The sequence below is a fragment of the Salvelinus namaycush genome, unplaced genomic scaffold, assembly GCF_016432855.1.
Source record: "Salvelinus namaycush isolate Seneca unplaced genomic scaffold, SaNama_1.0 Scaffold384, whole genome shotgun sequence".
Classification (NCBI taxonomy): domain Eukaryota; kingdom Metazoa; phylum Chordata; class Actinopteri; order Salmoniformes; family Salmonidae; genus Salvelinus; species Salvelinus namaycush.
The window spans coordinates 147,792-173,197 of NW_024060830.1; the positions used below are offsets into that span (position 1 = coordinate 147,792).

Here is a 25,406-nt window from a genome sequence, read left to right on the forward strand (position 1 = left end):
GCCATCAGCCTCCCACCCCCCTCTCCCAGTCTCAAGCTCCCTCTCCCAGCCTCCCCCTCCCACCGCCCTCTCCCAGCCCCAAGCTCCCTGTCCCCAGCCTGGGGTCTCTGTAACCGTCTCAAATGGCACCCTATTCCCTACATAGTACACTACATAGGGAATAGCTTGTGATTTGGGATGCAAGCCTGCGTTCTGAGTCTTTAGGCCTGCAGCCAGAGGGCCAGATGTGGCAGCAGGATACAGTAGAGTTGTTCTGCCAAGGCCCCGCCAGCCCTGCCCCAGGCCTTCATAGATATATCACCACACAGACCAGAGGCGTCAAGCATTTTGGGCACATTGTGCCACATAACATTGGGGAAAGTAGACGATACTGGATAGTATTACACATCATACAGTAGCAATCTAATTTGATAGCAATACTCTTAAATTGAGACTGTTAGTATGCTTATAATCATATTTTTCCACTGTAGATACAACATTGAAAATGCTGCCACAAATGCCATGTTAACATACCAATGCAGCACAAAGAGATGGGTTTCACAGCATACAACATAATTACTACCCGTAGTCACAGTCTTACCGACATAACGAACAACCAGGTCTCCAAAATTCAGCAGTCAAATGAACCAGATCCTCTTCTTTGTAGTGACATAATATTCTAAATGGAATATTCCAGGTGTGGCAGGACAGAGAGACCTTGGGCTGACCGTTACCCTCGAAAGGACAGGAGCCTGGCTCTTTTTATACCATCTCCGGCCACGCCTGCGCTCCTCCAGCTGTGGCTGGCCCAGTCACATCGTCTGGAGTCCACACACATAGCCTCCAAGTCACTATGTGCTCCCCTCTTCTCACCTTTTCCCTTCACTTTTGGACTTCAATGCACAATATCTCAGCTGTATGTGACCAGGTGAAAAAACCTATACAAGCCAAACCATATCATAACCAATACACACAACCTACATTGTTGTTACCATATTAGTTAAAGTAACGTCATAGTCAACATAGCTAATAGAACTAACGTGTTAGTAAACCCGCTACAATTATGCAATATACAGTTTACAGTCAAGTAAGCAGTTCATTCATTCTCTGATCCTTTGATTGGGTGGACAACATGTCAGTTCATGCTGCAAGAGCTCTGATAGGTTGGAGGACATCCTCTGGACGTTGTCATAATTACTGTGTAAGTCTATGGAAGGGGGTGAGAACCATGAGCCTCCTAGGTTTTGTAATGAAGTCAATGTACCCAGAGGAGGACAGAAGCTAGCTGTCCTCTGGCTACACCATGGTGCTACCCTACAGAGTGCTGCTGAGGCTACTGTAGACCTTCATTGCAAAAAAAGTGTTTGAATCAATTATTTGGTGACGTGAATATATTTAATACAGTTTTATCTGAAAAGGATCACTTTTTAAATGTTTAACAATTTTATTTGCATGGAAATTCACTGAGGAGAATGGTCCTCCCCTTCCTCCTCTGAGGAGCCTTCTCTGGACCAGAAAAACAAACAAACAAACACATACTAGGAGTCTGAAAGTAAGCAATCAGTTGGTGCGACACATCTTTGGGTTTTACAAAAGTGCTATTGAAGATATACTACAGCGGAGGCTGCTGAAGGGAGGACGGCTCATAATAATGGCTGGAACAGAGCAAATGGAATGGCATGAAACACATAGAAACCATGTGTTTGATATATTTGATACCATTCCACTGATGCCGCTCCAGCTGTTACCCTGAACCCGTTCTCCCCAATTAAGGTCCCACCAACCTCCTGCGATACACTATGCCCTATATATTAACACATATCTTAAGAGTTCTCAATTGTTTTATAGTATTTGTGGGATATCAATATTGCAGAAGGTTTTATCACCATATAATGGTTTTGGGTGACCAACATAGGGTCTGAGGCTACAATAAACACCAGCTGACCGTATAACGCAAACTGATAGTAGTCAAACCCTATGTGATCCATGACACCTGTTGTCTTTGAGAAAGGAAAGGGAAATACCTAGTCAGTTGTACAACTGAATGCATTCAACTGAAATGACTTAGTCACGTGACACATGTGCACAGGAAGCTCATAAGCAGTCAAAAGCAGTCATAACCCCTCTATAACCCCACCCTGGCCAATCCTGCCCTAGGGACAGGAAACGGGGAGCTGCTGGCAGAAGAAACATGATGGCAAAAACATTTGGAGAGAGAGGGGGAGGGATGCCAAGGGAGATGGAAGAGAGTGGAGTCACATTCCCCAAACATCTGGAAACAATTACACACATTGAATACAAAAAGCACACAGGGTTCTTGGAAGGACACCCCCAAGCACACTCACCCACTACACTGCCATACAAAACACTGATAAATCAATCCCCCATGAGCTCTGGTGATTTAGCAGCACTATCAGAGTGGGGCTAAAACACACTGGCTATGCAGATTTCTCCATCTAGTGGCCACTGCCTCCCACTACATCTCTGGTCCAATGAACCAGTGGTGCAATAAGTCTGACACAATACACCACAGATCATATGGGGAGACTTTTCTCACATAACATGTTTTTCTGCATTTGGCCATATATGTGCATTGGATCAGAGTCTCTGTGGAAGGCAAGTCTGAGAGCGGAGGTGTTGCAAATACTTGGGTTACTTCAGTTACCAAGAAACAAAAGCAAATTGTTTGAAACAGAAGAAGTACTACCTAGACATATTGATTTAGCATGCTCATTTCTGTCTCCATTTAAAAACATTATTCCCTGCCTGTGCTTAATAAACATATCCCAGGGTTGTGGTAAGGTACAGTGCTATAGTGTTTATGTTTTCAAAGATGTAGGTAGGGATTCTCTGTGGGTAAGGATCCAGACACTGGACAATAAAGAAGTAAACAGCGAAGAGAGACACTAGAGAGGATATTCAGAGTTTGGCTTTGCAATCCACAAGAGTTTACTCAGCTTAAGTTGGATATTTTCTCTGCAGATCCTACAAGCATTAGGGAGTGAAGATTCTTTATTTAGCTGTTGAATGCAATCTCCTGACAAATCCCCGCCTCCCAATATGTCAATTATACCTCAACTGAAAGAACTCTGTTTTCCAATGCTTCTATTCAAACCAACAAGACAACAGCCAGCAAACAAACACCTTTATAACTCACTAGCTAGCCTTGTGAGGAAAACGCTGAGGTGTCGAGCATGGCGTAATGTGATATTATATACAGTGACGTAGCACGTTACCCAATACAACATTGAGGACCTGGGCATCTGGTGGGACCAGCAGTATCTAGCACCTTTGCTTGTGATTCGAATGAGATGCGGGTGTGACTGATCTGAGTAGAAGCTGCAGCACAGCAGGCCTTGTCGGGGGGGGGCTTGTGACATCAGAGGGGTGCCATACGTGTGACATCAAAGAGACTGTGGTTGATAACCTAGGGAGATGTACTCAGGGAACCAGCCTAGGCCACAGCTCCTGTCTGACACACACTTCTAACTGCTACTGATTGGTAGACATGTTGGTTAAAATATAAAATATACTTCTGTATTATCCTTCTGTCTCTCTCTCTCAAACTTTGATGCAGTAATGTCCATTCCATCAGGACAGTAAATATAATGGAGGGGTATCTGAGGTGAAGTGTCTCTGGTTCTCTGTCCTGCTCTCTGTCTCCTGGGGGAGGTGAGGTGTTGAGCAGGGCTCAGAGTGAAAGCCCTCCTGAGCTCCAACAGATAGCCATGATAAGAGCTGGTTGGCAGCCAGCAGTGGAGGTGTACATGTCATTCTCCCTGACAGCCAAAAGGGGCGCACTGGTTCTGTCCACACAGTTTAGACTGCTGTGAGGGAGTGGAGGTAGGGGCTGGCTGTGAGCCAGTCTTCTGTAGGGAAACAGTGGGAGAGAGTTAACATTTGGAACTGTGACAGTGCCTACCCCTAATAGTACCTACTCCTGATACAGTGACAACAAAACTCACAAGGAATGTTCATAGCAAGGAAATATTCATCCAAAGGGAATGCATACATTTGATTGTTGACATTTACAAGTCATAATTTCAAACAGGGTCAGATATGCAACTCTGAATCAACACAAATCAAAGAAGAAATGTAAAATCATGAAATGTGTTCTGTTGTCAGTGTACCGCTGGGTGTCACCATGGTGACACGCTCGCTCTCAGTAAGCACTTCCATTTAAGGCACATGACAAACACACACACACACACGCGAGAGGCTTCAAGCATTTTGGACACACTTGGTTTCACCCCCCCCATGTCATTCATCTTCTGCCCTACTCACCTGTGTCTGTTTGCGGGTGGGCCGAGCTGGTTGGTTGTCGGGGTGGTTGGGCGCCCATGGCCCCAGGCTCTGATTGGAGTAGAAATCCATGGGGTACACCTCCTGCCAGCCCACCTGCTGCAGAGCCACAGCTGCCTGGTAGAGGAGAAGAGGGGAGGGAGAGCAGAGAGGACAGCAGAGGGGAAGACAGAGGTTAAACATAGATCATCTGCACACACAAACAACACAACCAAGACAGAGGACTTCCAGCAATCCATTCTTTAGTCCTGTCCTTTTACTACTGCCCAACATACTGCCCATCATACTGCCCAACATACTGCCCAACATACTGCCCAACATACTGCCCATCATACTGCCCAACATACTGCACATCATACTGTACATACAGCCCATCATACTGTACATACAGCCCATCATACTGCCCATCATACTGTACATACAGCCCATCATACTGCCCATCATACTGTACATACTGCCCATCATACTGTACATACAGCCCATCATACTGCACATACTGCCCATCATACAGCCCATCGTACTGTACATCACACAGCCCATCATACTGAACATCATACTGAACATACAGACCATCATACTGCCCATCATAATGTAGATACAGCCCATCATACTGTACATACAGCCCATCATACTGTACATACAGCCCATCATACTGCACATACAGCCCATCATACTGTACATCATACAGCCCATCATACTGTACATACGGCCCAATCATACAGCCCATTAAACTGCCCATCATACTGTACATACAGCCCATCATACTGCCCATCATACTGTACATACTGCCCATCATACTGTACATACAGCCCATCATACTGTACATACAGCCCATCATACTGAACATAGAGACCATCATACTGTACATACAGCCCATCATACTGTACATACAGCCCATCATTCAGTACATACAGCCCATCAAACTGTACATACAGCCCATCATACAGCCCATCATAATGTAGACACAGCCCATCATACAGCCCATCAAACTGTACATACAGCCCATCATACTGTACATACAGCCCATCATACTGTACATACAGCCCATCATACTGCACATACTGCCCATCATACAGCCCATCGTACTGTACATCACACAGCCCATCATACTGAACATCATACTGAACATACAGACCATCATACTGCCCATCATAATGTAGATACAGCCCATCATACTGTACATACAGCCCATCATACTGTACATACAGCCCATCATACTGCACATACAGCCCATCATACTGTACATCATACAGCCCATCATACTGTACATACGGCCCAATCATACAGCCCATTAAACTGCCCATCATACTGCACATACAGCCCATCATACTGAACACCATACTGTACATACAGCCCATCACACTGTACATACAGCCCATCACACTGTACATACAGCCCATCATACTACCCACCATACTGTACATACAGCCCATCATACTGCCCATCATACTGTACATACAGCCCATCATACTGCCCATCCTACTGTACATACAGCCCATCATACTGCACATCCTACTGTGCATACATCCCTTCATACTGTACATACAGCCCATCATACGGTACATACTGCCCATTATACTGTACATACTGCCCATTATACTGCCCATCACACTGTACATACAGCCCTTCATACTGTACATACAGCCCATCATACTGCCCATCACACTGTACATACACCCCATCACACTGTAGATACAGCCCATCATACTGCCCATCACACTGTACATACAGCCCATCATACTGTACATACATCCCTTCATACTGCCCATCATACTGTACATACAGCCCATCATACTGTACATACAGCCCATCATACTGTACATACAGCCCATCATACTGTACCTACAGCCCATCACACTGTACATACAGCCCATCATACTGTACATACATCCCTTCATACCGCCCATCACACTGTACATACAGCCCTTCATACTGTACATACTGCCCATCATACTGTACATACAACCCATCATACTGCCCATCATACTGTACATACAGCCCCTCATACTGTACATACAGCTCATCATACTGTACAGACAGCCCATCATACTGTACATACAGCTCATCATACTGTACATACAGCCCATCATACTGTACATACATCCCTTCATACTGCCCATCACACTGTACATACAGCCCATCATACTGTACATACAGCCCTTCATACTGTACATACAGCTCATCATACTGTACATACAGCCCATCATACTGTACATACAGCTCATCATACTGTACATACTGCCCATCATACTGTACATACATCCCTTCATACTGCCCATCACACTGTACATACAGCCCATCATACTGTACATACAGCCCTTCATACTGTGCATACAGCTCATCATACTGTACATACAGCCCATCATACTGTACATACAGCCCATCATACTGTACATACAGCCCATCATACTGCCCATCACACTGTACATAGAGCCGATCATACAGCCCATCACACTGTACATACAGCTCATTATACTGTACATACAGCCCATCATACTGCCCATCACACTGTACATAGAGCCGATCATACAGCCCATCACACTGTACATACAGCTCATTATACTGTACATACAGCACATCATACTGCCCATTATACTGTACATACAGCCCATCATACTGTACATACATCCCTTCATACTGTACATACATCCCTTCATACTGTACATACAGCCCATCATACGGTACATACTGCCCATTATACTGTACATACTGCCCATTATACTGCCCATCACACTGTACATACAGCCCTTCATACTGTACATACAGCCCATCATACTGCCCATCACACTGTACATACAGCCCATCACACTGTAGATACAGCCCATCATACTGCCCATCACACTGTACATACAGCCCATCATACTCTACATACATCCCTTCATACTGCCCATCATACTGTACATACTGCCCATCATACTGTACATACTGCCCATCATACTGTACATACTGCCCATCATACTGTACATACAGCCCATCATACTGTACCTACAGCCCATCACACTGTACATACAGCCCATCACACTGTACATACAGCCCATCACACTGTACATACAGCTCATTATACTGTACATACAGCACATCATACTGCCCATTATACTGTACATACAGCCCTTCATACTGTACATACATCCCTTCATACTGTACATACATCCCTTCATACTGTACATACAGCCCATCATACTGCACATACAGACCATCATAGTGTACAAAGTTCATGATCAAGGCTTGGGGCCAGTTCCATTCCAGTCATTTTCCATTGAGAACATGTATACGATTTAATTACTGAGCTGCATTACTGGCATTGGTATGTCATTGAGGTAGGGAGTGGGCTGATGGAAAAGGCAGAAGTGTTGGCTGAGAAGGAACAGTGAGGGAGAAGAGGACTGTATGGGGCACAGCTTTATTCAGAAAACCATGGGACAATGTCTGACTTCACACATGCCAGACAGGCGTCAAAATATTGAGTGGGGATGACAAGCGTGGATGTCACTTTATTTCTACCTACCTTCCTAAATGGCACCCTATTCCCTTTATAGTGCACTATATATGGAATAACCTTTATAGTGCACTATATAAGGAATAGGGTGCCATTTAGGACACACCCTGTAGTGCAGAGCAAAACAGGTGTTGGAGAGGAACTAACACAGTGCTTTACCATGTGCGAGAATTACTTTGAGCCAATGATTCATACTGGCTATGAATGGCATTAGTGAACATTAAGATAGAGATAAAAAGAGAATTCAATTTATAATACAGAAGATTTTCCAATTATCTCTATTAAAAAGACACGGGTCATGGAGAGATTTAATTTGATAAACAATTATGTAAATGAAAATCAACTCTTGTATTGTACATGTTCTGCCTACAATTTCAATCATTTCCCCTTTGTTATCATGTTAAACCATGTCAATACTAGAGCCTGGACGATACCATTATTGTGGCAAGGAAACAAAACACAAACCGGATTTAACTTCAGGAAAACAGCCCTAATGCTGGAAATAAAATTCATTTTGTGGTCATCCAGAGTCACATGTATTTATTTTTCTAGCTATATCACACAATATTTTACATACAGCAGGTTTTTAAAGGACCAAAGAGTTGTCTGCTTTGTGTTTTCATTTTTGCCATGGAAAGAATATTGCAATACTGGTATCATCACAGCTCTAGTCAATAATGTAATGTATTCTTATCAATCACTCATTTTTCTTTCATCTCTTTTCCCCTTTCCTTTCCTCTCATCTCTACTCTCTCCTCTCCAGCTCCAATCTATCTCCTCCCTCCCTCTCCCTCTCCCTGTGTAAACTAGCTGCTCCTGCTAATCCCTTCACTGACAGGAGGCAAGTGTGTCTTATTGACTATAAATATAACATGAGACGCTCTGAAAATAACCACTGCTCCCTCTCCACCCATATCCCTCTTCCCTCTCCTCCCCCATCTCTCTCTTCCCCCATATCTCTCTTCCCTCTCCTCCCTCATATCCATCTCCTCCCTCATCTCTCTTCCCTCATCTCCTCATATCTCCCCAGCTCCTAATGCACCACAGAGGAAAGCAGGGAAAACAGACACAGATAGTCTGTTAGAGAAGAGGTGAATTAACTTATCAAACGTACACACACAAACGCAGACAGCGCAAATAATTCATATGTATTGATAGTATCTGAAAAGGGACTTCAAGGAACCTAGGGAACATTTTACTAGAAGGCTTCTGAACACAACTGAACGTCAGGGAGGGATATTACTACTAGGCGAATCACAGTCACACAGCGTCTGTAGCATTAGTCAATATCATAGCAGCAGCATAAACGGTGCACTATCACAGATATGGAATGCACTGACCTTGGACCATAGCTTGAAATAAGACCATGATGATGCTAATGCTAATCCTCATACGACAGGCACCTTTCCCATTAGGAAACTAACCTAATATCTAAGAAAATTAGTGTCTTAGTCACAATGTAAACTGTACATTTTAAGCGTATGACTCATTTCTAAACAGTAATGACTGATACCGCTTACATGAACACCTCTTTGAGTCTCTAAAATGCAGCCCACGTCATATTCATACTCCTGTGCTTGATATCACTGTGCAACCAAAGCCTGTCTTAAGGGACGCACTACCTCCATAGGAGTACAAAAACAAACATTTGCTTATCAGATCCATCTCTTCCTAGTTAGAAAAACAAGCTGCAGCTGGGGTGCAGTGTGGCGAGGCCCCCAGCGAGGGGAGCTGGTCTGCTGTGCTGTGAGAGTACATCAGTCAGTCAGAGAGAGAGAGAGAAAAGAAAAGTGCAACCATTGTAAAAGAACAAACACCATTGTAAATACAACCTATATTTATGTTTATTTATTTTCCCTTTTGTACTTTAACTATTTACACATCATTACAACACTGTATATAGACATAATATGACATTTGAAATGTATTTATTCTTTTGGAACTAATGTTTACTGTTAATTTTTTATTGTTTATTTCACTTTCGTTTATCTATTGCACTTGCTTTGGCAACATAAAAATATGTTTCCCATGCCAATAAGCCCCTTAAATTGAAATTTAAATCGAATTGAGAGCAACAGAGCTGAAAGACAGAACATAGGGGCTCCTACTGAAGAGCGTTGTCCATGCCCGCCTCTCTCCCCAGTCCAAGCCAGCCAGCCTGCCTCTCTCCCCAGCCCACCTCTCTCCCCCTAGCCCCATCCAGTCAGCCAGCCTGCCTCTCTCCCCAGCCCACCTCTCTCCCCCCAGCCCCATCTAGCCAGCCTGCCAATCTCCCCAGCCCAGCCCAATCCAGCCAGCCTGCCTCTCTCCCCCAAGCCCCATCCAGCCAGCCTCTCTCCCCCCAGCCCCATCCAGTCTGCCTCTCCCCCCCCAGCCCCATCCAGTCTGCCTCTCCCCCCCCAGCCCCATCCAGTCTGCCTCTCCCCCCCCAGCCCCATCCAGTCTGCCTCTCCCCCCAGCCCCATCCAGTCTGCCTCTCCCCCCAGCCCCATCCAGTCTGCCTCTCCCCCCAGCCCCATCCAGTCTGCCTCTCCCCCCAGCCCCATCCAGTCTGCCTCTCCCCCCAGCCCCAGCCAGCCTGCCTCTCCCCCCAGCCCCAGCCAGCCTGCCTCTCCCCCCAGCCCCAGCCAGCCTGCCTCTCCCCCCAGCCTCATCCAGTCTGCCTCTCCCCCCAGCCCCATCCAGTCTGCCTCTCCCCCCAGCCCCATCCAGTCTGCCTCTCCCCCCAGCCCCAGCCAGCCTGCCTCTCCCCCCAGCCCCAGCCAGCCTGCCTCTCCCCCCAGCCCCATCCAGTCTGCCTCTCCCCCCCAGCCCCATCCAGTCTGCCTCTCCCCCCAGCCTCATCCAGTCTGCCTCTCCCCCCAGCCCCATCCAGCCTACCTCTCTCCTCAGCCCCATCCAGCTAGCCTGCCTCTCCCCCCAGCCCCAGCCAGCCAGCCTGCCTCTCTCCTCAGCCCCATCCAGCCAGCCTGCCTCTCTCCTCAGCCCCATCCAGCCAGCCTGCCTCTCTCCTCAGCCCCATCCAGCCAGCCTGCCTCTCTCCCCAGCCCCATCCAGCCAGCCTGCCTCTCTCCCCAGCCCCATCCAGCCAGCCTGCCTCTCTCCCCAGCCCCATCCAGCCAGCCTGCCTCTCTCCCCAGCCCCATCCAGCCAGCCTGCCTCTCTCCCCAGCCCCATCCAGCCAGCCTGCCTCTCTCCCCAGCCCCATCCAGCCAGCCTGCCTCTCTCCCCAGCTCCATCGAGCCAGCCTGCCTCTCTCCTCAGCTCCATCGAGCCTGCCTCTATCCCCAGCCAGCCTGCCTCTCTCCCCAGCCCCATCGAGCCAGCCTGCCTCTCCCCCTCCATAGCCCCATCAAACCTGCCTGCCTCTCTCCCTTCCTAGCCCCATCTAGCCTACAGTACCTGCCTCTCTCCCTAGCCCCATCTAGCCTGTCTGCCTCTCCCAGCCTGCCTGCCTCTCTCCTCAGCCCCATCCAGCCAGCCTGCCTCTTACCCCAGCCCCCTCCAGCCAGCCTGCCTCTCCCCCTAGCCCCATCCAGTCAGCCTGCCTGCCTCTCTCCTCAGGCCCATCCAGTCAGCCTGCCTGCCTCTCCCCCTAGCCCCATCCAGTCAGCCTGCCTGCCTCTCTCCACAGCCCCATCCAGTCAGCCTGCCTGCCTGCCTCTCTCCTCAGCCCCATCCAGTCAGCCTGCCTGCCTGCCTCTCTCCTCAGCCCCATCCAGTCAGCCTGCCTGCCTCTCTCCTCAGCCCCATCCAGTCAGCCTGCCTGCCTCTCTCCCGAGCCCTGTCCTCAGTCCCATAAACCCCACCAGCCTGACTGCTACCTGCCTGCTCAGAGACAAGCAGTACTGATGAGCCCCTGCAATGTTAACACCAGAACCAGACATTTTCCCACATTTATCACAGGGTACACAACACCGCCTGCTCTGAGGGAGAAAAGTCATCAGAAGTGTGTGTGTGCGTGCACGCTCTTGTCGTGCTTTGATAGTGAATGACAGCAGCAGACAGTATGGATCGAGGCGAGCTGTTGTAGGACGCCTATTTACCTCATAGGGAGACAGCAGGGGTTTGGAGAAGGCTGTGCCCCAATCAATGGAGAGACGCGGGCAAGCGATCTGGACCCACCTGCAAGTACAGAGAGACAGCAGAGAAAGAGGGAGATTGCATTAAAGAGGCAGTGCACATCTCAGATAGCAGGGTGGGTAGGCACATGATGTGAATCTGTGCTGCTGCATTGGGCTGCAGGCAGCTCTGCCTCCACCTGATCTCCTGCATATGTTAGAGGATCTGTCCTGATTCACTCTGAACACAAAACACACTCTACATTCATTCATCATACCAGGGGGAGAAAGAAAGAATGCTGAGAGACAGGGGGAGAGAGGAGGGGAGAGGGGGAACACAAACAGGGAGAGGTGCGAAGGTGTGAGAGGAAGATGAATAAGAGGTAAGACAAAGAAGAGGGAGAGGTTAGGTGAGCTTGAATAAAAAAGCTGCACTAGCCCAGTCTCCACGGAGCTAGCCTACTTAGCAAGACAGACAGAGGGGAGGGGGGCTGGGAGTGTGTTAGAGAGGGAGAGACATTACGAAAGATAGAGGGAGGGGTGATGGAAGAAAGGCGGGGGGGGGGGGGGGGGGGGGGGTTGGCAGTGACATGTGTTTATCTTAGTGATTGTGAGAGTGAAGGATGAGAAGGATGTAAACAGCTGGGGGGAGAATGGATGATGGGAGGATGGAGAGGCAGAGCGGGGTTAAAGGGGTTAGCTTCCACAAATCAATGCTATCCACAGCTCCATCTCCACGGTGACATCCCCTCCCTGTACTGCCTATCCCCAAAGACAGACAGCCACCAGTAATACACCAGACACATTTATGGATTCAGCTGTATTCACATGGACACGGTGAGGAATGAGAGAGCACATATCTAGGTAGATTTCAAGACAAATATATGGATTCAGAATCTGTGCACAGGTGTACAGAAAGTGTTGGAGGGAGAAAGAAGCTAGCTCTAAAACACGGCACCGTGCTTCATCTCAGGGATACTTTCACAAGTTTAACGTGTATCTCTGCATCCTCTCTCGCTCTCCCACTCAGTTTGTATCCTTGTAGCAGAACTGTACTGTGTCTTATATCATAGTCGCTTCCTTGAACAGTAGAATTGATTGGGGCTTCACCTGAACCACTGGAGGCCTCACTGCACTCCTCGTCTCTGTCATGATTAACTCAAATATTCCACCCCCTCAGGCATTACATTTTCTCATTTTTAAATCATAATACTTTTTGGGGGGGAAAATATCTCCACAAAAACTTGATGAATTAGTATTCACAAGCCTAATTTGGAAGGCAGCTGAGTCAGATGTTTCCCCTTTAGTCTCAGAGGAGGAAGTTGGGATGCTGACTCCGAGTTCTGATTGGAACAGAGCTGTAGTTCTGATATGACCTTTTCAGACTCTTAGGCTGTGTCCAAAATGGCACCCTATTGGCCCTAGTCAAAGATAGTGGACTATGTAGGGGGCCCTTTAGCCTAGCAAACACAGCAAATGCATCAGACTGAACGGCCTGAGTACTATCCCCCACTCATTATGGGGGATAGTGTAGCTGAGTGTGTTTATCTTAAAACACGACTGGTAGCCTCAGGAAAGAGGGGTGACCCAGTAAGTAAAGCACAAAATCTGCACAGAATACTTGAAGAGATCTTCTGGTATTTTGTATAGTTTTTAGCCAATAGTTCTGAAAGTAGCGCTCACAAGCCAAAGGTGGTCCCCGAAAATGGTATACTACGACACATGTGCAGATATGTGACCATGTCATTGCTCTCTCTCCCTCCCCCTCTCTCTGCTGTGTCCACCGAGCCAGTGGACCCGCCCTGCAAACTCATTGAATAACGCTGGGCAGGCCTCTTGCTAGCTGTGTACTCAAATGTGGGGGGTGAAGCTCATTGGCTAGAACCTGAATTGCTAGGGGTGAAATGTAGGGAAAATGGCCCAGCTTTAAGAAAACAGTCGCTTTCAAACTAGGGATTTCGTGGCTAACTGAGGTAAGACAGTAATTCTGCTCATAGAATATGGATGCAAGAACTACACATTGACACATCCAGCCCAAAGCAGGAGGTTTAAAACATACTTTCTTAGTAGCCATAGTACCGGAGCATGTCTTTAAGACAAGCAATGAGTGGATGGGAGTGCAGGAGAGAGAAGCGAAGGATAGAAGACGAGGGGAGAAAGACTGGACAATCCCTACCTCCCTCTTTAGGAGCAGTATCTTAACAGATTGGCCTGGGAACATGCGCTGTGCCACGCTGGCTAGGCCCCCAGCCCGCCCCACAATTCAATTTACAGCCAATATCGGAGCTAAGATCTGCCTAGCGCACCGCAGATTCCTCACCACGGAGCATAGACAGAGAGAGATGGATAAAAAGAGAGCGTGAGGGAGGGTGAGAAAGAGAGAGGAGAAGAAGAGAAAGGGGGAAAGAGACAGAAGAGGAAAACGGAGGGGTTGCTACAGGGAGGTAAAGCTAACTCCAGTCACAGTCAAATCAAATCACATTGTATTGGTCACATACACATGGTTAGCAGATGTTATTGGTCACATACACATGGTTAGCAGATGTTATTGGTCACATACACATGGTTAGCAGATGTTATTGGTCACATACACATGGTTAGCAGATGTTATTGGTCACATACACATGGTTAGCAGATGTTATTGGTCACATACACATGGTTAGCAGATGTTATTGGTCACATACACATGGTTAGCAGATGTTATTGGTCACATACACATGTTTAGCAGATGTTATTGGTCACATACACATGTTTAGCAGATGTTATTGGTCACATACACATGTTAAGCAGATGTTATTGGTCACATACACATGGTTAGCAGATGTTATTGGTCACATACACATGGTTAGCAGATGTTATTGGTCACATACACATGTTTAGCAGATGTTATTGGTCACATACACATGTTTAGCAGATGTTATTGGTCACATACACATGTTAAGCAGATGTTATTGGTCACATACACATGGTTAGCAGATGTTATTGGTCACATACACATGTTTAGCAGATGTTATTGGTCACATACACATGGTTAGCAGATGTTATTGGTCACATACACATGGTTAGTAGATGTTATTGGTCACATACACATGTTTAGCAGATGTTATTGGTCACATACACATGTTAAGCAGATGTTATTGGTCACATACACATGGTTAGCAGATGTTATTGGTCACATACACATGGTTAGCAGATGTTATTGGTCACATACACATGTTTAGCAGATGTTATTGGTCACATACACATGGTTAGCAGATGTTATTGCGATTGTAGCGAAATGCTTGTGCTTCTAGTTCTGACAGTGTAGCAATATCTAACATGTGATCTAACAATTCCCCAACAACTACCTAATACACACAAATCTAAGTAAAGGAATGGAATAAGAATATATACATATAAATATATGGATGAGCAATGACAGAGCGGCATAGGCAAGATGCAATAGATGGTATAAAACACAGTATAAACATATGAGATGAGTAATGCAAGATATGTAAACATTATTAAAGTGGCATTGTTAAAGTGACCAGTGATCCATTTATTAAAACTTCTTCTTAATAGGGGGGCGCTGTTTTCACTTTGGAAAAAATCGTGCCCAAATTAAACGGCCTCGTACTCTGTTCTAGATCATACAATATGCATAGTATTATTACTATTGGATAGAAAACACTCTGACGTTTCTAAAACTGTTTGAATTATATCTGTGAGTAAAACAGAACTCATTTGGCAGCAAACTTCCATATAGGAAGTGAAAATTCTGAAAATGAGGCTCTGTGTCAGGGCCTGCCTATTCAACTGGCTTTTATTTATGGATCTGTATGCACTTCATACGCCTTCCACTAGATGTCAACAGGCAGTAGAAGGTTGAATGGGGTGTCTAGCTTGATGTGAGGCCGAATAAGAGCTTTTGGAATGACAGGTCCGCTCTTTAGTCAGTTTTCAACTGCGCGCCGGGGAACCTCACATTGTCATCTGAAAAGCGTTCGGTATACACGACGAATTGCTCCGGCTCTGATTTTATTGGATACATATGAGAAGAACATCATAAAGTAGGATTTTCAACCGAGTTTGACCAGTTTATTTGACGTTTATTGGGAATTTCGGAATTTTTCGTTCCTGGCGCCGAGAGTTGATGGGCATGTTCGCGCCACAATGCTAGCCAAAGTTGCTAATTCGACAGAAGAAATGGACATTCTAAAACCAAACAACGATTTATTCTGGACCTAGGACTCCTTGCACAACATTCTGATGGAAGATCAGCAAAGGTAAGAGAATATTTATTATGTTATTTCGTATTTTTGTGTAATATGTTGGCTCCAACACAGCGGAGAATAGGTGAGCGCTGTCTCACAATAATGCATGCTGTATGTTGTAGTAAAGTTATTTTAAAAAATCTAACACAGCGGTTGCATTAAGAACCAGTGTATCTTTCATTTGCTGTACAACATGTATTTTTTAGAAAAGTTTATGATGAGTTCTTTGGTTAGATTAGGTGACTGTCCAAAATATCTCCGGACATTTTGGTGAATTGTTGCTACATATTCACAATGTATAACCACGATTTGCAGCTCTAAATATGCACATTTTCGAACAAAACATAAATGTATTGTATAACATGATGTTATAAGACTGTCATCTGATGAAGTTGTCCAAAGGTTAGTGATTAATTTTATCTCTATTGCTGGTTTTTGTGAAAGCTATGTTGGCGGTGAATAAATGGCTCTGTGTGTTTGGCTATTGTGGTAAGCTAATATAATTCTATATTGTGTTTTCGCTGTAAAACACTTAAAAAATTGCAAATATTGGCTTTCATTTGCTGTATTGGACTTGTGATTTCATGAAATGATATTATATGATATCCCTGTCCCGTTAGGCTAGGCTATGCTAGTCAGCTTTTTTGATGAGGATGCTCCCGGATCCGGGATGGGTAGCCCTGAAAGGTTAAAGTGGCCAATGATTTCAAGTCTGTATGTAGGCAGCAGCCACTCAATGTTAGTGATGGCTGTTTAACAGTCTGATGGCCTTGAGATAGAAGCTGTTTTTCAGTCTCTCGGTCCCAGCTTTGATGCACCTGTACTGACCTTCTTCTGTATGGTAGTGGGTTGAACAGGCAGTGACTCGGGTGGTTGTTGTCTTGATGATCTTTTTGGCCTTCCTGTGACATCGGGTGCTGTAGATGTCCTGGAGGGTAGGTAGTTTCCCCCCGGTGATGCGGTGTGCAGACCGCACCACTCTCTGGAGAGCCTTGCGGTTGTGGGCGGAGCAGTTGCCGTACCAGGCTGTGATACAGCCCGACAGGATGCTCTCAATTGTGCATCTGTAAAGGTTTGTGAGGGTTTTAGGTGACAAGCCAAATTTCTTCAGCCTCCTGAGGTTGAAGAGGCACTGTTGCGCCTTCTTCACCACACTCTCTGTGTGGGTGGACCATTTCATATACACGGCTGTGACAATAACAGCGGATAATTCTCTTGGGAGATAATACGGACGGCATTTGATTGTGAGGAATTCTAGGTCAGGTGAACGAAAGGACTTGAGTTCCTGTATGTTGTTACAATTACACCATGAGTCATTAATCATGAAACATACACCCCTGCCCTTCTTCCTCCCGGAAAGATATTTATTCCTGTTGGTGCGACGTACAAAGAATCCAGGTGGCTGTATCGACTCTGAGAGCTTATTCCGAGAGAGCCATGTTTCCATGAAACAGAGTATGTAACAATCCCTGATGTCTCTCTGGAAAGCAACTCTTGCCCCAATTTCATCTACCTTGTTATCTAGAGACTGGACATTAGCGAGTAACATACTCGGAAGCGGTGGGTGGTGTGCGCACCTCCGTAGTCTGACCAGAAGACCTCTCCGTCTACCTCTTCTCCGGCGACATTGTTTTGGGTCAGTAGTGTAGTGCTGGTAAGTTGACGCCACTCTGATATCTAATAGTTCTTCCCGACTGTATGTAATTACACTTAAGATTTTCTGGGCTAACACTGTAAGAAATAATACACAATAAAACAAAAATAGTGCAGATTTCCCTAAGAACTAGAAGCGAGGCAGCCCTCTGTCAGCGCCATTTTATGTCTATCTACTACAGCCGCTGCCTCTGAACGTGTCCCCATTTCCCCTGTCCATTTCCTAGCAGCCCTCTGGGTGTAGGGGAACAGGAAGGAGAGCAGGGTGCCATGCTGATGCCTCAAGTCATGCCCTGTGAATAAGACCATCAGTAAGTGAATAGAATCCTGATGACTCTCTGTGAATGGGGGACCCTGCAGTGAGCTGAGGTAGAGGGAGGATAGCCTGATAAGCAGACCTAATTAGAGGGAAGGGGGGTGGGCCACACAGAGCTTGCATCCCAAATGGCACCTTTTCCCTATATAGCGCCCCAGAGGCCCTGGTCAAAAGTAGTGCACCAAATAGGGAGCCATTTGGGAGGCAGTCAGGGGCGAGCAGGGTTGAGGTGACCACAGGACCTGAAGGGTTCCCCAGTGTTCCCAGTGTGAACTAAGGCCCTGTCCACACCCTGCTACATTAGCTTCTCTGCTCCATTAGCCCCAGTAACAGTTACCATGCATCCCAAATGACACCCTATTCCCTCTACAGCAACCGGCTATGGTCAAAAGTAGTGCACAATATAGGGAATAGGGGGACATTTGTGATGCACACTTACGCAGACCTCCTTCCACCTATAAGGCTGCTGCCTTTCAATTATTCTAGCAGCCTGAACCAAGACAGGAAAAAACAATTAACCTCTTCTCTCGATCTCTCGATCTCTCAGGACAATGGACTAGAGTGAGTCACTTGAATAAAATAAAAAATATTAAATCAGGAACGTTGATTGGCATATGGATGAAAAGGAAATGCAGATGATTTGCGGTAAATTGGCATTAGACATGGCAAGGTATTTGCGATCCAGTTGATATAAATGTGTGTATGTGCCATATATCTACACAACGGTTCTAAACCAGCCCGGGGACAGTCTAATTACACACTTTAAAGTGTTTGCTAATGGTTTCTCTGTATGTCGAAGTGTGTGTGGTGTGTCACTAATGGGAGAGAAAGGCTGGGGGTGGGCCTTCTTTGCTGCACTGTGTGGGCTAGTACACCTTCCCTCTCCACCCTCCCTTCTCTTTCTGCACTCCTCTCCACAGCCAGTGTGCTGCCTTTGATTCTGTGCCCACAGGTAAGCACTGTCCCCAATGTGGGATCAGAACACAAAACAAACTTCCTTTCAAAACTTCCTATTTCTGTCTCCTTCAGGGTGTTTGTGTTTTTGTCTAACTCAGGAATCAATGGAGGTAGAAACTCTCCACCAAAACTAATTCCAAATACTGGTAGGCTAAATAGAGGAAAGTTCAGAGAATCACAACCAACACTGAGTTAGTTAGTCCATTGGTTAAAGTATCTGTCTAGGCTAGTCATATCCTGCTGTGGGCCAATCTCACTCATCTTGCTGACCCTTCCAGATTGACTTTTTTAGGTAGGCAAATCTCATACACCTAACTAACACCCCCCTAGTCACTTCTAGCCCTTTCATACACAGACAAAGACCCCACTAATGTACCACGCCTGCTTCTTTTATCCTGCCACCTAAAAACTTAGTCATGTTTCCTGCATTTTCACAGACCCTGTAATCAAAACACAGGTGTCAGGTCTGTGTAAATGCCTTAACACCTCCCATTGTTTAACACCTCTCTAATTTGCAATGCAAACAGCCTCTAGGTTATGACAACACGCCCCTCCCAATTTGCCAGTTGTATAAAAGGGGTATACCTGCAAGAAAGTGGTAAATAAGGGGATGTTTGAAAGGGGTCATATAAACATTGCCTTATATTTATTTTTTACATGTAATATACCACATCTTCTGTCTGAAATGGGTATTTCTGATCAGGCCATTACTGGCCCTCTAACACCTCTGCAGAGCCACCTCAGGACCAGTCTCATTACCTGGGGTCCTGCTGAGAGCCTTGTAGCACTGAGATAAGCCCTGTAATGTCAGCCGTCACGCCATTCCTATCACGCCTTCCCTGTAACAGAATTCCTTTAATGTCATCACTGCAATGCCAGTCCGCCCTTTGGTGTCATATGGCTGAAACGAAAGGACTGATGACTATGTACTGACTGTGAGCCCTTTTGAGTCATCCCTGCTACATCAACCCTGTGATATCATGAACTTTGTGTCTGTCCTGTGACGTCTGTCAGAGCCATGACGCCAGTCAGCCTTGTCACACCACTCTACTAACTACTGACTGAGCGACCCCACTCTGGCAGCTCTCTGCATTTCAAAAGCACTTATTTTCCTTCCCTCCCTGAGTACTTAATCTGCGGCCACTGAGCTGTCTAAACAGGTGCCTGTGAATCGCCTCGGGTGAAGGGTGTGAATATTTTGCCGGTTTGAGTCGTGCCGGGCTTATGAATTCACTGTTGTGTGTAACTGCCTTGGAGAGTGGTGAGATCAGATCAGAGCCAAAAAAACAAGAGCAGCAAACACCTCATTTTATCATGCTCTCTCCCGTTTCAACACAACCTCCTCAACTACCTCTGCATCCCCCGATCTCTCTCTCTCCTTCTTTCTCTCCATCTCTTTCAGACCTTCTGTCCCTCCTTCACCCACTCCTCCCTCACACATTGCAGTACTCATTACTCCACAGTGAGAGGCCAATCTGCTGAGTGTGTGGACTGTGAAAAATGTGTGTATTTGTGTCTCAAATACACACTCCTCCTTTCCTTCTTTCTGCCAGACAGTCATAGAAAACAAAGCAACTGGAGCTTGAAGCACGAGCGGTTGACATTTCACTTAAGAAACTTTTGGAGTTTTCTATTAAAGACAATTATAACTGTGCCTCGCTGGATAACAGAGAGCCTTTCACTGTGTGTGTGTGTGTTTGTGCATGCGTGTGTGCTGTAGACTCACGCATCCACTTCTGCCATCAGGTCCAGCTTGCTGGGGAAAATCTCAGACAGCAGCACTCGAGTGAAGGACTTGCCAAGAGACTCAAGCTTGGATTCCAAGTGCTATAATGGGGGGGGGGGGGAAGAGAGAGAGAGAGAGAGAGAGAGAGAGAGAGAGAGAGAGAGAGAGAGAGAGAGAGAGAGAGAGAGAGAAATACAAAGAGTGAGGGGGTAATGCGAGTAGGAGGACGTAGAGAGGGAGGGGATGGTCACATTAGCTTTGTGCCGAGTCCACACGAAGAACAAGTGTGTGTTTGTGCAGGTCTTGGACTCACAAGGGACCAGGCTGTGTTGCCTGCCTATACTAATACAAACACAGACACACTACGACACACACCCCCACTCCTCCTCCCTTTCAATAGATGTTCTGCTGTTACAGTGGAGGGCCCTTCACAGGTCCTTTAGAGCTCCAAAGTCTAGTGTTTCATAGTTAGTTAAACAGCTAATAATTAGAATATGGGTAATTAACCCAACTGGCTCTCAATGATGGAGCCCAGCAACACTGGAGAAAACCGCCCAATAACATCACTAGATAAAACACATCACCGCCCAATAACATCACTAGATAAAACACATCACCGCCCAATAACATCACTAGATAAAACACATCACCGCCCATTAACATCACTAGATAAAACACATCACCGCCCAATAACATCACTAGATAAAACACATCACCGCCCAATAACATCACTAGATAAAACACATCACCGCCCATTAACATCACTAGATAAAACACATCACCGCCCAATAACATCACTAGATAAAACACATCACCGCCCATTAACATCACTAGATAAAACACATCACCGCCCAATAACATCACTAGATAAAACACATCACCGCCCAATAACATCACTAGATAAAACACATCACCGCCCATTAACATCACTAGATAAAACACATCACCGCCCAATAACATCACTAGATAAAACACATCACCGCCCAATAACATCACTAGATAAAACACATCACCGCCCATTAACATCACTAGATAAAACACATCACCGCCCAATAACATCACTAGATAAAACACATCACCGCCCAATAACATCACTAGATAAAACACATCACCGCCCAATAACATCACTAGATAAAACACATCACCGCCCAATAACATCACTAGATAAAACACATCACCGCCCAATAACATCACTAGATAAAACACATCACCGCCCAATAACATCACTAGATAAAACACATCACCGCCCAATAACATCACTAGATAAAACACATCACCGCCCATTAACATCACTAGATAAAACACATCACCGCCCATTAACATCACTAGATAAAACACATCACCGCCCAATAACATCACTAGATAAAACACATCACCGCCCAATAACATCACTAGATAAAACACATCACCGCCCATTAACATCACTAGATAAAACACATCACCGCCCATTAACATCACTAGATAAAAGCGTTGAGCCAGTTCTGGGACTGAACTTCCTTCTGTGTTGGTGAACGTCTTTGAAGAGGGCCCGCTGGACCAAAAGTGTTACCACAGAGAGTCAAGACACACACGCAGTGCATTAAAAGGTGAGTGGATGTTTTTCCCCTCAGAACGTCGACTTCAAAAAGATCCCCTAATGGTTAGTATAGAGAGAGATACACCTCTGCAGCCAGCCACACTGTGATTCTCCGTTCCCTAGTGGGTTAGTTCTCACCCTTTACTATGACAGCCTGGGTTGCTATCTAAGATTATCCAGTCCTGTCCAGACAAAGGCATATCACACAACTCAACCACTTAATCTACACATTGGCCCAACAAGGGGTAGAACCAGTGGGACAGATTCAAATCCAGCTACTGTAAAAACAATTTAAAACAACGTTATTTTGGAATAACTTAATCTCTCTGTCTGACTACTGTATGTGGATAAGGAGAGGTTTTCATACAGGTTTGAAAATTGTGGGGGAAAGGTTTGGTTTTAAAATATAATCTGACAGCAAGAGGAGAGGAGAGATGCCAGAGAACGCTATGATTCTCTCAGTCTCACCCCCCCTCTCTGTCTCTTCCTTCCAGCATACCAATTAGAGAAAAGGATGACGCGAGGACGTGGAGGAAGAATCCCAAACAAAGTCAAACACAACGCATGAGAGGAAAACAAGAAGCGGGCAGATCAAACAGAGGAGAGAACAAAGAGAAGAGTGCTGAGAGGAGGAAGGAGGGGGGAAGAAGAGGGCTTGAGAGCAGGCTAGAATGGGATCCAATAACCCCCCCATGTAGGACCGATTAAGAACCCCAGGCACACACGCACAGAACATCCAAATGCCAACTGTTGGAGGGGTGAGGTTTGGCTTTACACTCTATAGTCTCCACAGGTGCATTGAGCTGCTAAGAGAAGCTGTGCCCCACAAAATGTATTACACATTATTGCATAAGTGAAGGTCTCAGTGTGTGAGGGAGGGGTAGAATCAGGATAAGTGTGAGATCTCCGAGACGCAGGCTCATACCTCCATGACCTTAGGGCTGCCCTGCCGGCCCAGCGTGCCCAGGATCAGGCCCCATCTCTTGGCAGAGCGAGCCTTGTCGATGGCCTGGAGCCGGATGGACCGCATGGCTTCATGGTCATAGTACTCCCTGGAGAATATCTTACTGTACGGGTCGTACCTAAACACACACATACACACAAGCACACGAGTGCACAGACATACACACAAAAGCACAGGCATTTGCAATCATACACAAACACACAAAACATGCACATTAGTGTGTATTGTTCACAACTGGTATCTACCTCGAGGATAGAAGCGCAAGAGAAAATCCAATCATGAAAATCCATCAAGTATTAAGGCAGTTATATGAGAGAAGAGGCATTTTAGAAAAACAAATCTTTCTCTCTACTAGGAGAGCTCAGCTCAGCACATCTTGAGATGATCATCTTTATTAGAGACCGAGAGGAGGGCAGTAGTACATGTATACAACAAACACCATCTCATATAAATTGTTTCCCACCAAAACAGCTGAGTGGCAATGACACCATAATGACAACCTCCTACAAGGTGAACCACATCACATTAATCCTGTATACAGTCCTTCGGGAAGTATTCAGACCTCTTGATTTCTTTCCACATTTTGTTACAGCCTTATTCTAAAATTAATTAAATGTTTTTTTCTTCATCAACCTACACACAATACCCCATATTTACAAAGCAAAAACAGGTTTAGACATTTTTGCAAATGTATTAAAAATAACAAACTGAAATATCACATATACATAGGTATTCAGACCCTTTACTCAGTACTTTGTTGAAGCACCTTTGGCAGCGATAACAACCTTCTGCCTTCTTGGTAGTGACGCTACAAGCTTAGAACACCTGTATTTGGGGAGTTTCTCCCATTCTTCTCTGCAGATACTCTCAAGCTCGGTCAGGTTGGATGGCGAGCATCGCTGCACAGCTATTTTAAGGTCTCTCCAGAGATGTTAGATCGGGTTCAAGTCTGGGCTCTGGCTGGGCCACTCAAGGACATTCAGAGACTTGTCCCAAAGCCACTCCTGCATTGTATTGGCTGTGTGCTTAGGGTTGTCGCCCCAGTCTGACATCCTGAGCGCTCTGGAGCAGGTTTTTATAAAGTCTCTCTGTACTTTGCTCCGTTCATCTTTCCCTCGATCCTGACTAGTCGACGACACAATAGTGGTAGGCCTGATCACCAACAACAATGAGACAGTGGTGCCAGGACAACAACCTCTCCCTCAACAGGATCAAGACAAAGGAGATGATGTGGACTACAGGAAAAGGAGGGCCAAGCACGCCCCCATTCTCATCAATGTGGCTGTTGCGGAGCAGGTTGAGAGCTTCAAGTTCCTTTGTATCCACCTCACCAACAAACTCTCATGGTCCAAACACACCAAGACAGTCGTGAAGAGGGCACGACAACGCCTATTCCCCCTCAGGAGACTGAAAAGATTTGGCATGGGTCCTCAGATCCTCAAAAAGCTCTACAGCTGCACCATCGAGAGCATCCTGACTGGTTGCATCACCGCCTGGTATGGCAACTGCTCGTCCTCCGATCGCAAGTCACTACAGAGGATAGCGAATATGGCCAAGATCATCACCGGGGGCCAAGCTTCCTGCCATCCAGGACCTCTATACCAGGCGGTGTCAGAGGAAGGCCCTAAAAATTGTCAAAGACTCCAGACACCCTAGTCATAGACTGTTCTCTCTGCTACCACACGCATCCCCCCACCCCCATTTTTACGCTGCTGCTACTCTGTTTATTATCCATGCATAGTCCCTGTACCTCTACCTACATGTACATATTAACTCAATTACCACGAATAACCTGTGCCCCAGCCCATTGACTCGGTACCCCCTGTATATTGCCTCTCTACTGTTACATTATTATATTATTGCACCTTAGTTATTTGTAATTTTTCTACTTAATTATAATTTTATTTATTTTTACTTCAGTTTATTTTTGTAAATAATTTAACACTTATTTATCTTAAAACTGCATTGTTGGTTAAGGGCTTGTAAGTAAGCTTTTCACTGTAAGGTCTACTACACCAGTTTTATTCGGCACGTGACAAATAAAATTATAGTTTATTTTAGTTTTGAGTCTCCCAGTCCCGGCCGCTGAAAAACAACCCCACAGCATGATGCTGCCACCACCA

The 25,406-nt window shown here is 45.9% G+C and overlaps 1 protein-coding gene across 1 annotated transcript in view; it reads right to left on the bottom strand.

Annotated features, from left to right (window-relative positions):
* Positions 1-1,358: 1,358 nt before the first annotated feature.
* LOC120040825 (2-(3-amino-3-carboxypropyl)histidine synthase subunit 1-like) overlaps positions 1,359-25,406 on the bottom strand; it is a gene marked incomplete at its 5' end in the record, with an annotated part of 29,015 nt that continues 4,967 nt past the window's right edge. Inside the window, 5 exons of the mRNA XM_038985845.1 lie at positions 1,359-3,848; positions 4,264-4,398; positions 11,824-11,902; positions 20,744-20,844; positions 23,245-23,401. Of these exons, the coding sequence (XP_038841773.1) occupies positions 3,750-3,848; positions 4,264-4,398; positions 11,824-11,902; positions 20,744-20,844; positions 23,245-23,401 (571 nt within the window). The remainder of the gene's footprint in view (positions 3,849-4,263; positions 4,399-11,823; positions 11,903-20,743; positions 20,845-23,244; positions 23,402-25,406) is intronic.